This window comes from Habropoda laboriosa, unplaced genomic scaffold (genome assembly GCF_001263275.1).
Source record: "Habropoda laboriosa isolate 0110345459 unplaced genomic scaffold, ASM126327v1 scaffold14, whole genome shotgun sequence".
NCBI lineage: Eukaryota > Metazoa > Arthropoda > Insecta > Hymenoptera > Apidae > Habropoda > Habropoda laboriosa.
Genome location: NW_017100137.1, coordinates 234,836 through 252,382, shown reverse-complemented (window position 1 = coordinate 252,382; position 17,547 = coordinate 234,836). Strand labels below are relative to the sequence as shown.

General features: G+C 36.9%; 1 protein-coding gene across 1 annotated transcript in view; it reads right to left on the bottom strand.

Moving 5' to 3' along the window:
• LOC108579571 (icarapin-like) overlaps window positions 1-17,547 on the bottom strand; it is an 88,955-nt gene that overhangs the window by 16,981 nt on the left and 54,427 nt on the right. The window contains exon 2 of the mRNA XM_017943147.1: window positions 11,360-11,551. Coding sequence (XP_017798636.1) covers window positions 11,360-11,551 — 192 coding nt within the window. The remainder of the gene's footprint in view (window positions 1-11,359; window positions 11,552-17,547) is intronic.

Genomic DNA, 17,547 nt, shown 5'->3' with positions numbered 1-17,547 from the left:
AATATTAAAAAATTGTTATAAAATTGTATGGAAGAGATACACACTGCCGTTCGAAAATAGATAGTATTGCTATAATTTATATCACGTTTCCTCGCCAAAGTTAGTCTGATATATTATATTCCGATACTTCGAGATTTTGGAATGAATAATTTTTTTGGGACCTTAATAATTTTGCAATGATTTTCGTGTGTTAAATAATTTTGCATTAAAACTGAAATGACAATGAGGTTTCACATTGGGCAAGTAGATTTCAGTACATTTTCGTAGATTTCAAGAGATATTAGTAAACACAGCAGATTTCAGTAGATTTTGGTAGATTTCAAAAGATATTAGTAAGTACAATAGATTTTAATAGAATTCAGCAGATTTCAGTAGATTTCAAGAGATATTAGTAAACACAGTAGATTTTAAGAGAATTCAGCAGATTTTCGTGGATTTCAGCAAAATTCAGTAAATTTCAGCAAGTATCCCAACACTCACAAACGAAAGTGCACGTTTAAAAGAAAATTACCTATCTATCTTCCGTAATGTACACAGAATTTCTTGATTTTCTACTTATTTCATTCGAGAATGTCCTACCTGATGTGTATATACACACATCCGCATACCCACACGTTCACACGTTTAGGATGCTCGACTTGAATTACCCGTGAAGCTGAATTATTGCGCGATATTTCATGCCAGTTATTCCTCTTCTTCCCTACTATGTACATTCCTTCAGCACAATCGCATTTTCTTCTCTGTTTTCTCGTTAACCGGTGCAATCCCATTCCAATTCGCAATCAATCCACCCGCGCGTCGAATCAACGTGTATAATCCACTCTTTCGCAATTCGAAACAACAATATCGTAATTATGAAAACATCACACACCGGTATGTTAAACCTTTCACTATGATTAATTCAAAAGTAACCGCCGTCGCGCGTTCAAATTACAACTAGCGCCGCTCTAACGCAAACAACAATTGCAAAATGGCCGCGCGTGTCTGTCCCATATGTTCGTCTCGCTTCTTCCGTTTTATCACACGCGAGACAATTGTTTGAAGTGCCCGGTTTTCTGTTGCTCTTCAATTTGTTCGGTATCAACGGAGCGAGCAGTATGAAAATATAATCGGGGTTAATGTACGGGGGCATATACGTACACGGGCGGCTCGTGTACGTGGATAAATTCCGCCTATTGTTCTGCTCGTGCTATTTAATTTCAGGGAAAAGTAAAACAGCGCCAGCGTGTTTACCCGCCGCGTGCAAGATATTTAACACGATCGAACGAGCATGTTTAACAAATCATACGATAATTCGTGGAAAAATTCGCCGGATACGCGGTTCAAACTCCCCCCCCGACATTAAATGTACGCGATCGAAACAGCGGAAAGCAAGCCATTCAACAACTCTTTGACTTGTTCTCTCTCCTCTTTTTTTTTTTTTTTTACATTTCGTTCTACTTTTTAATAAAGTGATTCAATCAAACGGATAATTTTGATACGCACGAATTTGAAACGCACGAATTGAACCGAGAGAAAATAATAAAAGGTGTTTGTACTAGTTTGTTTGAAGAAGAATCAGTTTTTATTGCCATATTCTGTATTTTCTAAATTACTCAATCGATTCGGTGGACTCTTGTATAACATGGCACGATTGACGATGAAAAATGGAGAACGAAATTTTGGAAAGATTTTTTAAAATTTAATCTGGCTCTTAAGAAAGTGATTAAATTCTATTTGAGAATTTTGGTATAAGTTTGTTAACGAAGTATCGAGTGAAATGGGAAAAAAGTAATAAAGAATATTTGTGTTAATTTATTTGAAGAAGAATAGATTTTCACGTTATATTCTGTATTTTTTAGAATCATCGAATTAACTTGACGAAGTTTTACGTAAAATAATAAATTGACGATAAAAATTTCGAAAGAATAAACCACCTTACTTTTCAGCTATCAAACGAATAATCTGAAGTTTGCACAAATTCGGTATTCCAAACAGAAGTTGAAAAATTCCGAGCTAACTGCTCGAGCAAAATTATTGTGCAAACTTAATGATTCACCACGAACAGACGATTCATCAAGATGATTATACCTTGCAATGCTCTCTACTCGCTGGTTTTGTAATATTGACCAACATCCTTTTCGCTCGATGACCAACCTGTTCGAGGATTATTTAATTTCGCAACTGACGTCCACAGATCCAAAAAAGTCATTAACCTCCTTGAATTTTTATAATTGACTTGATCGTTTTTCCAACTTTTTTTGTTCCCGTAAGACGAATGGTCTATTATTAAAGACGAATTAACTCTTGTGCGGATGTTGGGTCAATTTTGACCCAAAATCAAGTCACAAATTCTTTCTCTTTTCTTTCTTTAAACGCATCGTTTGGACTGAAAATTTTTCATATCCTTAACCCTTCGACTGCTGCCAACTCGTAAGTAAAGCACTCGCTGTGTACGGCTGAGTTATGGCATTAATAGTCATACTGTATGTTACGTTAGTCAAATCATTTTTTTTTTGCTGAATGTTTTGTATTTTATTTTTGTAAAATAAATAATACGTAAATATAAAATATAGAATATGAAGAGCGCTGATATTATCTAGCGTTCGATTATCACTGAGCGTTTGTAGGCGCCGACAGCAGTCAAAGGGTTAAATATCTAATAAATATTAATAATTTTTAAAGAACAAAGTTTGTAAGATTTTTCCTATGAAAATCAATTATATTTTCCATGCGCAGTTATGGAATTTATGGGTCAATTTGATCTAATATATAGGACAGTCCTTTATTTCACTGCTCTGTCTTGTAGATTTATTGTTTCTTCTAAAATGGCCACTTTGTCCCTTATTTTGTCAACTGAAATGGTAAACTGAACATTGACATGCAACACACGGCTAATAGAAACCTGAAACTGCTGCTTATGTCTCCCTGGATCTAATGTCTCCAGTGGACGAGTAGTTTCATTAGTGAACAATAAGTGGACCAAAAACCCAATTAAAAATTGAGACACTGAAAGCATGCATTCATATCCAATGCAACTTTCACATAAATTGCACACAATTTTACGAATTTTTCAACCACAAAACTGATTTATTAAACAAAGTTCGTTCTTGCGAGAAGTATCGAAATTGAACTTTTTTTTAAACATGAAATAAACAATTTCTGATTTGTCCTTCACTTTTTCCAAAAAATATCGTCACCGTAGTTATACTTCTTCTGCTGAGTATTTTTTTGTTACGAACGCTGTGCTCTTTCGTTTGCAAGCTGGGGCCTTACTCTAAAAAGTATCCTAAAATTCTTAGTTTTAAATGCCGACTTTATTTTGAATAAATTAAAAAAAAGAATTGTGTATAAATTTGATTAACTGGAATTTCATGTCTGCACCTATAAGTGCATACAAATACGGCCCTGGTAATCTTCATTAAAATATAATTTTGCGATCTACCATATTCTTTTTTTCTTTTTTTTTACTCGCAAAGAGAAGAAAAATCCGGTTATATAAGGTTAATTTCGTAACGCTGTTACAGAAGCCGAGGAAACAGCGTCGTGAACGTGCAAAAATTTCACCGAAACATTTTTTTCTTGCCGCTTCATTCGGCGGGGAATGCCTCATAATTAAACGGACTGCGTTCGTATAACGCGACTGCCATTTTCTTTGGAGTTCCTCCGCTGGAAATAATCGTAGAAATTGGTACCTCATCTCGCGTCTCCTCTAAACGTTAGAATTTTCCTCTATTTGGGAAAAAGACGCAATTTAAAACGCGTGTTTAATTTCCAACGCCGTTCGTGCCAAATGAAATGTTCGAAAACCGCTTTAAGAACGCACAATGCTGAAACCACTTTATAAATTAATAATGCGAACACTTCTTTTGTAGCTCGCTGAAATTGTGAAATTCCTGAGGAATTCTGAACGTCGCCATATTTTCAAGTAATTTATTAAAATTGTCTATTAATTTTTTTAAATATCATTCACTTCGATACGAGCGATAGACACATTTATAAGGACGGTAGTAAATTTCGAATTCAGTTTTTTCCCCTAGTCAGTTAAGGTATTAACAAAAAAGTATGCAAAATTTAATTTTGCAAAATTAATATTTTCTCCACTAATTTCCGAAAGTTCGAAATTTCCGACTTGGAAAAATTCCTGCTCAATTCTGAATGACGCCATTTTGTACATCATTTAGGATGAATTTTTTAAATACTATTATATTCTTCAATAGAGATCGCAATTGTTTTTCCAATAAATTAAAATACTGCAAAGAAAATTGGCATCGTTCGTTCTTTCTCCACGAATTTCAAAAAATTCCTCCGTATCAGCATCTACAGGGCGGGTCATAAATTCCTGTGATTGTATTGTTTGAACGACGTTCATGAACCACGGAGAATCGAATAATTAGCAGAAAAATGGGTTAAGTGGAATCGTTAGAGGAAGAAAATTACGTTCACCTCGTAGATCAGGATTTGCCACGTGAATTTCGCTAAATCAAACAAACCCGGTGCATACACTGGGAAAGAACTTACAGCTCGTCCTGTATAGTAGTTTATCGGTTTGTCATAACTGTCCCCTGCAATTCTCAATTGGCTGTCCCCTCGAGCATCTTATGACAATCTTTTATGGAAGGAATGTTCCGGACAGAATCATGGTGGAGGCAAAAAGAAGAAAAGAAAAAGAGGGAAACAACAAAGAGGAATCACAGAGAAGCCGCTCGCGATGGGCTAAGATTGATGACATTATCGCGTGGAATTCGCAATGAAGCGGCGTTTAGGTGAAGTCGGTATTCTCGAAAACACGCACGCCTCCGCGTGGTATAATCGAATGAGACGGAAAAAAAAGAGAGAAAAAGAAAATCCACGGCTACAAACACGGTTTCATGGTCTTCATGACGAGTGCAGTGGGTAAAGGTCGTCGTTTGTCAACCGCTTAATATCATCGACTTACGAGGAATGCTAATGACTCCGCGGAAATAAATAGCACAAGGTGGACCCCGTGCGTGGGGCACAAAATTTTTTCGTGAATTCCAGCACGTTTCTCGTCAAGTGAGATGAAATTATTCCGTCTGGAGCATTGATTTTCTTTAGAAGACATTGTAACTTTTAACGAATTAACTTCTTTCAAATCTGCTCACGCAGTTAAATTCCTCGTCGGAAAGAACGAAATCTCTCCTCCGCGTTTATGCATTACACTCTGTCTAATATTTTCCAAGATATTAAACAAAATACTCAGTGTTAACGATGGTAAAGTATTTTTCCGAAGACTATCTTACTGTGAAGTTTTACAAAAATTATCTATTGTCGCTTCGGGATGCTTCCTCCTTAGATATGACTACGTTCTCCAAAATGGCGGACATCTCTCGAGTAGATAAACCAATCGAATTAAATCCTTAATTTTCTGATGCGGACCAAGTGTTATACACTTCAATCAATTTCCGTACTTTGTAATTTAAATGCTCTTTCAAAACGCTTTTAATCACTGTCAAATCACGTTATACTGTATACAGGGTGGGCTAAGTAAAAAGGCCACCTAATTATCTTCTTTAAATATGGTGGGGTATGAGAAAATTTTTAGACATAATTTAAATAGTTTCAAAGGGTGAATTTCACATTTGATTGAAAATTTTCGAGTCCGAAGTTATTTTAACGTCGTATTATTATTCACATCAATGTCTGCTACAATATACAGTAGAAAAAACTATATACGTTCGTGTAAACAAACACAGACGACCTTAAGAAAAAAAAATTGGTATTATTTATAATAAACTTTTCTCCCATCTTATCCACCCTTTGAAATAATTTAAAAATTAGGTATAAAAATTATCCCGTACCACCGTAGTTAGAGAAGATAATTAAAGATGGCCTGTTTTTCACGTGGCCCACCCGGTATACCTGAAATTAAACAAAACAACGCGAAGCATCCCAAGTGTCTGTGACACTCGTGTCATCTTCCTTCTCTTTCTACACTTCCGTTTCATCTACCCGCGGTGGGTGGCTCTTCCATTTCGCTTCTGGTTCTGCTCTTTTTCCCTTCGAAACTCGTTTCTAACGGTATGCAGATATATTCATGAAACTGCTCAGGGAACGTGAGTAGAAACGCATGGAACTGGCAACAAATTGCGGATGCTTGCCTTGAGGACTATAAAATCAATTTTCCGTTACAGGAGGGAGGGAAAATGGCAAAGAAGGAAGGAAGGAAGGAAGGAAAGAAAGGAAAGGACGACGGAAGGAAAAGAGCGAAAGGATCCGCAGTTTCCGCGATGCCGCAGTAATCACGACCAGCTAATTAGGGCGGTAATTTCTGCTAATTGCTTTCATTAGTATAGCCCGAACTACCGTCTTCTTTATCGCCGATATAATTCTATAATTACATCGATTTCACGGCGCCATGTTTTAGAACTGTCTTTCGTGTCAATTGGCCAACTTCGACTTGAGGTTCGACAGTGTTAGGACACAACGTCGGCGACATTTTATTTTTATATGTGAAACTTTTGTAAAACCGGTGCACAGCAGTTGGAATAGACAAAAATTTTTTGGAGCACGCAGAAGTGATTATGACGAGAGGAAAACAGTTTGAGAAGTTGTTCTGCCAATTTGGTCCGAATCAGAGGATAAAGTTTATTCGACCACCCTGTGTAAGACGTAGACAAGGGTCTTAGTGTACGAATTATTTTTTATAGTTGCTCGTGAAGATTGTTTGTTAAAATCTGTGATATTTTGCGTATTTTGTAATATTTTTAAACATAATTATTGTCGCAGCACTGAGTATTGCAATGTTTTTAAATATAAAAAGTGAATCGAACAGTTGTACTTATTATGCATTATGAAAAATTAGAGCATTTTTTTTTTTTTACAGTGATTCTTTTAATATTTGGCTACTTTTTTGGAAACTTCGTAATACGGGTTTCTCTTTTTGGAGTCGTGGCTAGCCTGGTTTATGATTCACGTCCAGCAGTTAATAGTTTTAAATATACCTAGTCTTAATGATAATTGTTGGAAAATGACGTAATGGTTCCATAGGTTAATAGCCCCATGGTCGGGCGTTTAACGCCAACGATAAAACGGCAATGAGAAACCTTAACGGAATTTTAAGTGCATAATAATTAAGTGGTTTATGCATACAGTGCTCTCTATAGTTTGTTCATTTGTATAGCAGTTAAACCGTTATGCGAAATATTTGTACAGAGTTCTGAATAATAATAATTTAGGCTTCCATGAATAACTATTTCAACTGCTTCGGGCTCCCTACAGAAATTATAATACTCGATGATAACAATAGTAGTTCGGGGAAAATCGGAATTTTTTACATTTTCAAACTTTCGAGTTTTTAAATGCTCAGAATTATGTTTAATTATTCGAATTTTCAAACATTCCAATGTTCAACTTTTCAAGTCCTCGCATTTTCAAATTTTCAAATAAGAATTTTCATATTTTCAACGATTTGAATTCTAATAAACGTTTCTTATTCATAGTTTTCAGAAATAATATCAATACAGTATATAACAAATATAAAATAAATATTCTAACACGAATGTATCATATAATAATTTACAAATGGCAAACTAGGCAAGATACAACACTGCTGTAACGCTATTTCAGGCTCGCACGTGAACAAGGATGTTTGTTTATACGTTTCGGAGTAACTTTGCTGTTTAATGTAAGAGTAATTGCAGAACCGGTACATTATGTTCAAAAGTAACTTGGAAACTTTTGCAATATTTCTCGATGAGGAGAGTAACTTTGAAACTGCTGTATTATTTCACGTTCAAGAATAGCTTGAACACTTAACGCAGAAGTGACTTCGAAACTTCTGCATTATTCTAGAATAGTGGTTCTCAATTTGCGTCCATTAATTTACGCGTCGATAAATTACCGGATGTTTTAACATCTGCCAATAAACTAATTCTTATTCAAATAAAATCAACTCTTTAATTATTTCTATCGCAATAATAATTTTACCAAAAGCTCAATCAGAAAACGAGTTCTCAAACTTAACACAAATTTTTAGCATAATACATTTACAATTTTCATTGGAAATTCTCAAATTTCGAATAGAACAAATTTTGCAATCTAACTTTCCAATATTCTGAACATTCTGCAGATCTTCAATCTCTTACTACTATAAACTTCCAACTTTCAACGTTACAATTGTTTCACCCTTAACACGTTCCGTGCCGCGTGGGTCGCATACGCCCCACTCTGGTCTTTCCGTTCAGGCCATCTGATATTTCGGCCTTTTCCTTCCGCTAACTTAAAATTTGTTAAAACAAAAATTTTTCCTTTGCTCTATAGCATATCTTAAACCGTTACCTTTTTCTCGATAACGATGATTTGTGCAATCTTATAAATATTGGAAGACATATAGGGCGAAAAGCAAAACTGTTAGTCTGGACAATGTGGGACGCATACGATCCACGCGGCGTGAACGGAAAGTCACCGAAAATCGGTCTCGTGATCTCGTATCACAGTAACTGCAAACCTGTTAACGCTCCCTCTGCGTTTCAATTTTTGCTAAAAATTTTCCAACAAAGCTTCTAACGACCTATGTTCATATAACACTTTCCTCTTACAAATACCCGTAGAACATACTGACAAAGTTTCAAAAAGTTCGATGGAAAATAATTGGGACACCCTGTATATACATGTTGTACCACGACATTCTAGACTAATTCATTTTTCTCGCAACTTCGACAATTTCCTAACGACCGTTTACGTTTGCTTCACGCTCGATAAGTGTCTTGACACTTCTGAAAGGGAGTGTACGTATCTAATTTGCAACTAATCACCGTCGATCGTTATTCATTTATTACCAAAGTGTTTCTCCTTCCTCCCTACTTTCCCCCCTTGACGTTATCGCGAAACGACGATTACACGGTTCCACGACGTTTCTGCGTCTGTGTCCTGTGTCTGTGTGCGTAACGAGGAACGGCAAAGCGTCGGAAATTCGAGAAATTTCCACGTCGGACGTCGATACTACTTTCACGAAAGCACACGAGGAACGGGAACGCGCGTGTATCACCGCGGGAAACGACAATCGGCCTACCGTATACAGGCCGATTGCGCGCGGGTATTACGGCCGCGCCAGGCTACCGGAAGTTACGTTTGACAAACCGCATGTAAGCGGAACACGGACACGGTCGCGCGCGAATCCGTGTAATTTTATGTTTGCGCCTGTTGAACCGTGATCGCGTTTCTGCGGCGGTCTACGCGGCACGCGTGCGGTCATTCCGATCGCGCGACTACGAGTCTATTTAGCTGATTCTATGTTATACCTGATCCATGATTCCAACGCGGCACTACCCTCCTCTACTGTCACCCCTACTAGCTCTAAGTTATTGGAACGATCGTCTTGACAGTTCCCGCGGTTTTAAGCCGGTCACTTTGAAAAACGAGATAAACTTTTGCCGACGTATCATAAAAATTGGAGTCTCTAAGAGAAAGAAAGACGCAAATGAATCTTCACGATCCAAATCTAGTTTACACCTGAGAAAAATTATGCTCGCAGTTTGGTTGTCTACTTCGAGATTAATTATTTTAGATCACTGCAGAGTTTTTTAGTAAGGAACTGAAGGCTGCCCTCTAGAAACTGAAGACACAGTGGTACCAGCTACGATTAAGAGAAAAGTTGCTATCTTTTCGCGTGACAATTGAAGTTCTACCTCATCCTCCATATTCCCCTCATTTTCACTTTTCTCGCTCATCCGACAATTTCCATACACAAAAACGATTTAGGAAACGGCAGGATATTGAAAACGCCTTTCAGCGGTTTCTTTCTCTTCGAGATTCGGCAAAATGTTTAATTTCAATGGAGAACGACTTAAAACCGTGGGAACATTCAGCCAAACCGGAAGTTTATCGAAAAGGTGACAACGATAGTTATGTACAGTGACTGAGATTAGGTATTTTTTGTAAATTTTACGATGGAAATATTTGTCGTATACGACGATAAAAAACATTTACATTGTATCATTCAAATTGAGAATTGTACTAAGTTTTTGCACTATAATTTCGGTTGATGTTGGTAAAAATGAAATTTCAAAAAAGTAATTTGTAGTACAAAGGGTGCTTGACAAAAGGGGACAAATGGTTTTTCTTAAATTTTCTCATAAAGATAAATAATTGGTAGAAATGAAAAAGTTGTAATTTGCAACGAACGAAAAATTGTCGTACAGTACCGGCCAGCTACTTGGTCGGTAGATTTTAAGGTCTAAGTGATAAATAATTTAAAAACAGAATAGAGCTTTTATTTAGGCACGTCTACAGATATCACAGGTAAAGTGATCGATATTTTCTTGATCCGTACACACTCCACGTGAGCCCAACCGTTGCAGCTATGAAAAGTAACTTTTGTCGTACGGAACATCAGCGTAAACGTTAAACGTCTTAGAACTCCGGTAATACCCAAGAAAACAGAACGTCGCCAGAATACGTTGCTCAGGGCTATAGTATTCATTTGTTTTTCCATCAACAGTGCAGTCAACTAACGGTACGAGCGAGATCTAGCTTTGGCCGGTACTGCACGACTCTCCCCTAATATTTTTGTGATTGGTGTTGTATTTCGCGGCTCGCGATTCCTTGCGTTGGTTTATTATATTCAATAGGTACGCGGTAGGAGAGCCTGACGGAAACTGGGGCGAAATAAGGGAGCTATTCTGCGCGTAGTACTATTCGACTTTATTCGACAGTTCGGTGACGTTCGGTGCGTGAAGACCGCTAGACAAAAATCTGCTGTTTCGATGGAAAAGGTTTCTAGATATAGGTTCGGTAAGTACGAGAGTAGGGGTTGGTCTCAGAGGTCAATGTAGGGAGAGGCGGTGAGGTCTAGGTTCAGCGATGAGTAAAGGATGATGTGGAGGTCTAGGTTTCGGGGTGACTAACGTTAGGATGATGCGGATTTGTTTATAGTTAAGGAAAGGAGGCAGGATAACTAAAAACTAATGAAAGATAGGAGAGAGGTATACGACATTGGATACTCTTGTAAATTCTATTGCGCAACAAATTTTTAAAAACGTTATTCATTTTTATTTATTCATTCGTTTCCCTTAGTTTGACAAACGCAACGAAAAATTATCTTAAATTTTATTACAAGACTCGTAACATAGATTTGTAATCACTTCAAAATTGAAAGCGTACAAGAACAAGGTGGTACACTAACATCGGCGTCTGTGCTACCATTTCAAAATGAAAAAGAAATATTCTAACATAACATAATGCAACAAAGAATTTCACGTAATAGAGTTACGTGCGAATGATTTTCACGAGAGGCCAGCACATAGCTCGTTATCTTTTTAAAGATTCCAATTTCTCATTCCTTCCACGGTCAATAAAATTTACAAATCGATCGAATTTTTTTTCCCAAGCACACATAGGAAAATTCCCTTTCACGTACCTTGTATGCTGGAGTACCACGTATCGAAGAAGTTCCATCTGATCCAGGATGGACTTTCAAGGCTGTCGTCGAAGCTCGTATCGGGGAAATCGAAAGCTGCCATCGGTCTGATGAAGCGATCTCTCGCGTCGGATGGTAGCAGAAGAACGGTGTCCACATCTTTCCTTTCGTCGCTATCTCTATCGAGAGCGCCTGGTAGGAAAAATTGAACGATTTATTCGAAATGTCGCACGAAGAATCCAGGTGACAATAATTGAATATTTTCGAACGTGTAATTTGATCGCTTTAATTAGTTTTTATGCAAACCATCGTTTCACGAGTCGTTTGGCGAGCGAAGGACAACGAAACGTGCCGAAGTACACCATTACTTGTGTAACATATAATTAGATCAAAATTAAATTATGTCAAAATTACACTGCACGAGTTTACGAGCACCGGTAATTATGTTCATTGCTAAAACATAAATTTTTAAAATACAAATCTCCCCAACTTTTCAGATCTTTTAGTATTTTATTTCATCTTCCGGTGTCGAAATTGTCAAATTTTGAAGATTTCCAACTTTCACCTGTCGAAATATCAAATATCGAAACTGTCCAGTACAAAATTTCAAGTTTCCCAATTTTCCAACTTTTCAGATGTGTAAATTCACCACCTCATTCTACAATGTCCAAATTTTCAGATTTCATAGATTTTCAACTTTCGGAACTTAGCTCTCAAAATATCAAACAGCGAAACTTACGAATAAAAATTATTGCTGAAAAATATATATATATATATGTAGGGATGACCGAGCGTGAGTGCGTGTCTGTATGAATGCGTTGTCTGTGTGAATGCGTGAGGGTCTATGGCGTGAGCGGTAAGGACCGGCGTGCCAGGTCGAGTGTTTGGGATAGCGCGAACGATATTGAACGAATGTTTAGTTTTAGTAATCAGGCGAGGAGTGCGTGAGTGCGTGTGTGTTTTCTTCTATGGAAAAGTGTGCATGTATGCAAGACGACATTAGGGCGAATGCGAGAGAGCGAAAGGCAGTGTGAATCCAGCGATTAATTGAGCGACATCCCTAGCGTAGCGATATAAACTATTAATAAATATATTATAGTCAAAAGTCCGTTCGAGTTCACTATCCCTCCACACAAAAATCCCCTACATATATAATAGTATTTTCTGAACGCATATATGAGTCTATCGTTCTCAAAGGGTTAATATAGTTTATTTTCAATAAATCGAATTAATTACCTAACGAGTACCATGAAATATTTTGTTCTTTATGTTGGATTTATCAGTCAGTTGGATATAACAAAAATTAATCTAACGCCTTACTAGGAAGTATATATTACTTTTGTACACGTTCGGAGAAATCCGTTTAGCTTTATCCACCACTGTTTAGTAAAGAACTAAATGTTTATGATACGTGACAAAAGGCCCTTCCGGTCCCAAGTGGGGTCGTAGGCAATATTAGGGCGTTGCGTAGGAGAATACAGTGCTCTTACCATCAAGTAGAAAAGCGAACCTTCCTTGCGTCTAATAAAAGTTTATAGTCTAAAATAAGGACTATTAATTATTTAACAACCAACAACTCCCATAATCCAATACTTTATAGTACGTCAATCACATAGAAATTGCGTGTATCTATATCAAACACTGTATTATTCAATTTTTCCGTCTGTTTCCGCTTTTGCAAATAACAAGGATTACGTAAAATAATGCAGGGTCAATTTATCCAAATTGCATAATAAATGTATGTTTGCATATGTCCATAAAATGTCGCAAGCATTGCACGAAGATTGCAAATGTCATTACGTTAAGTAAGTACACAAGAACTTCTCGTTGTTGATTTTTAATCTGGTACCGAAAAGAACGGTCATTATAGAAAGTTTTAACGAAGAGGATGTTGTCTGACTTGGTTACGACACCATATCGAAACGGCATATTCCTAAAGTTTATACGGGACGAAAACGCTTGAAATCACTTTTTCACATTAAGCGATGCGATAAAATAAGTGTTATTCAGTAATTATTATTATTAAATTTGTAAATTTACAAAGCAGCATCTTTACCACACAATTACACGTTTGGTAACAACTTAATTCTTGGTGAAGAAAGAAAAAAGATATTTAAAGAGGGTCCATCAGTCTCTCCCTAATATTTCAATTTTATTCACGTTTGTCCCAAAAAAGCGAATTTCAACAGGCAAAATCTGAACAACGTAAAAAATGAAGCCAAAAAGGATTTATTGAAAAACGTATGTAATATTCGGTCTTGAATACAAATGTGTGTTTAAGCATGCAAACGAAGCTAACAATAAGTAATAAAATAACATTAATAAGTAAATAAACACGTATTTATATTCCGTTCTTCAGTATCTGTCCCAAATAAACGGCGGTCCCACTTAACCGGCATCCACTGTACTAATTATATATAAATTAATACATTTTTTGATTTATTATTTGACTAAGTACCTTTGCTCTCGATAAACTTACTATCTGTTAATTTATAATTTCAAGAGCGATGGATCATGTTAAACACATCTTCCTATTTCTTCGGGAGGAATTAAATTCTTACAAAACACGTACATTTTGCGGCAAAGACGTGCAGCACTATTCTTTACGAGAGAGTCTTCTTAGACTTAACCTTCGAATCTCTGAAATGCCTCCGCCGAGAAAGAATTCACTTGATCCAGCTTACGCTTCCCCTCGAAACCATACAACCTCTCTTTAACCCATTTTTCTAAAGATAATATCGAGGTAAATCAATCTGGTAGTTTCACCTGCGCGAACGAGGAAAAGCGAGAGAAAGAAAATCGAGCGGAATCAGAAATTTCCAAATTTCTCTCATTTTCAAACACTTTACAAAATTATTCAACCGTGGACAATTTTTAACCCCATTTTCTCTTATCGCAACAGCGAGAGACGAATTAACGTATCAATCGGCGATCTTTCAAATATACTCCCGCCTATTTAAACGAGGAAAGTAATTCACCGTTATTCCCAGCATTCAATTTTCGATCACGCTGAAAATAATTCATCCCCGACGTAGCAACGGGGCAACTTAAACGATGTTTCAAGTGTCTTATCAATTGAAACGAGAAAAGGAACCCGCGCGGGACCAATTATATAAAATCAAAAATCTCCGGTTCCGGTACATATAGAAAATTGTTCAAAAGACTGTTCAAACATTCCACCTGCTTGAATAAGACGAGCAATACAAGAGGGCCAATTTATAAACGTTCAAATTTTCCAACTCTCGAGCGTATATGAAAGATCCTTGAAAAGAGGGAAACTTTCAAGAATGTTCCTTCTAAAGGTAATAATAAAGCAATTCAACCCGTGCAAATAGAGAGGAAGGAGAGAGAGAGAGAGAGAGAGGGAGAAGCAGAAAGAAAAGGAAAAGAAAGAAATAATCAAGCTTCAAATTGCCAAGCTTCGAATACACTGGCGCGAGCCGTTTAGAAACGGGACTCGACCGAATACGGTCTTATAATTATTCTTGCAGCCGCCATTGCGGCCTGGCGCGATCCTTTCAAACGCCACGCGGCACTTAGTGCTTTACAAGGAATTTGCCCAAGTGATTTATCGTCGAGCCCTTTTAGTGCCACGCCGTTGAATCCGCTACCGATCTCAATGTCAACCAGGAAATGCAGGATTCTGTACTTCTGTGCAGAGAGCTTGACACGCATGGACAAACACGATCGGTAATCGATAAGCAGAACACGTCGGCAAGGATTAAAAAAAAAAAGGAAAAAAATAGGGAAGAGAGGTATATGGAGGGAGAGAGAGAGAGAGAGAGAGAGAGAGAAGACACTGACCATGTGACGTCTCATTCGCAAAGTGTCAAAGCGCTGCGTGTACCCAAAGTCTCACGGCGCACGGCTATCGTTTCAGAATGATCGATCGAGTCTTCTTTTAAACAACCACCCTTTCCCTCTTCTCGTTTGTATATCAAACGGTCCACCGTACGGTGTTGCTTCTTTCCTCTCAAAGAACCACGAATTTTTGCAGAGGCATTACACGTTACAACGTTTATACACGATGAGATGTAAAACAGCGATCTTTCTTCTCTCTTTCTTTGTGCGAAGAAAAAAAGACTACGGTACGGCTTGATCAATAGCGGCTGTAATAGCGAGATGTTGGAATAATTCTTTTCGTATTCTTTTCAACACTTTATTTACGGAGAACGTATATATAGGAGAGCGTGTGCGTAATTCGTGAGAGAGAGAGAGTCGGTAGTACGAAATCCATTGCAAATTTAAAGAACAATCTGTTCAAGCCGTCGTATTGCGCATAAAAAATAACGAAACTTCGTCCTCTTTTATTTTTCTCACAGATCTACCACTTACGAGTGGAAATTAACAGAATGAACACCCTGTATATTTTTTATTCATATATGACAGTAACTTTGTCGAAGAAATGTCGTTTAAATCGTATAATACTTTTTCTACAAACATGATGTCCAAAGTTATGACGGTTAATCGGTGTTCTAATATTTACGAACGGCAGTGTACGCGATGAGTCTGGATATACCGGGTGTCCCACTTTTTTCTGACTAAATTTCGCCAAACTTTGTCAGTATATACTACGGGTGTAACTAAGAAAAAAATGTTATACAAACATAGGTCCTTTGAAGCTTTGTTAAAAAGTTATGACGATAATACGAAATACGAAGAGAATGGTCACGGATGTGCGGTTATTATGATGCAAAATAAGAATAGATCAGCGATACGTATATCTACGTAGTCTTTTATGCGAGCTGTGTTTACGATTTCAAGTCACTGACTGTAATTTTCGTCAGAGCCATTTTTGTCATGTATCATAGTAACCACAGCTGTAACTTTTTAACGAAGCTTCAAACGACCCATGTTTATATAACATTTCTTTCTTACCTACGCCCACTGAACATACTGACAAAGTTTGACAAAGTATGGTCGGAAACAACTAGGACACCCTGTATATACGCCCATCCAATACACACAATTTATTAACTTATTTTCGCATTTCACGAGTAAAATATCGCTGTCGACTAGAAAGTCAGGCAACACCAGAATACACCAGACATTTGGCTATCATGGAACAGCTGATTTTCAATCGTACGTATCTTTATTTTTATGCCAGCGTTGAATAATAAATGTTTCGTCCAGTAAAGGAAACTGACGAAGACGGGATATAACTTATCCTTTAAATGATGAATGTTTCGACGACAATAATTAATTTTTCTATTACAGCAGGTATTTTTAATATTTTCATCGAGTTTTAAGTGTATATTTAATACACGTCTAATATCTAGGTGAAACATCAGTGTAGTTAACGAGTTAAGGATATTATTTCTCTTTGATGTACCTACAAGATGCTGTTTTGATCTCATGTAATTTTAATTTGTCGAGAGATGAGAACAGGGGAGGGATGATGAGGCGAAGAGATTGAGCGCATGAGATATAAGAAACGTCGACGGGATGTTCATTGCAATTTTATAGTGGAAAATCGGGAGGCGTTAAGGATGTTTCTAAGATCGTCTTTGTTTTTCTACGCGAGATATTATACTCTTTATACCCCCTGGGCTGTTTTCGAAATAAGCTGTTACACGAGATTATTCGTGATCTCGGGTGTATTATAACGGGATTTCGAAAATACACCTTGCGTTAACTTTTGCTTTTTTCGCTTCCACAGGGAAAAGTGCAAGATAATAAATGTTCAAGAAGAAAAATTCACTGTACAGATATAATTCGATTCGCAGTAGGAGAATCTTAGTGTTGCTTAAGATTTCGAAGATTTTCATATTTTCTAATATTCGACTTTCAGAACTCTCGAAATATCGAAATTTTCCAATTATCAAACTTCAATACATTTCCCAAGTTTAAAATTTGAAAAAAGTTCCAAGTTTCCCAATTTTCTAATTTTTCAGATTTTTAAATTTTTCATCCCATTTTCGTGCCCAAATTTTCAAACTTGACAGACTTCCAACTTTCAGAATTTCGGACCTCTCAAAATTTCAAATATCGAAGCTCTCTAATTACCAAATCTTCAATACCTTTCCCCAGTTTCAATAAAAAAAAATTCAAAGCTTCCCAATTTTCTAACTTTTCACATTTTTCAATTTTCTAATGTCCAAATTCTCAGATACTCAAATGTTCAGATTTACTCGTCAAACCATCAGATAACAATAAACAACAATCAGGAAATACTGCCGTAAAGGTAC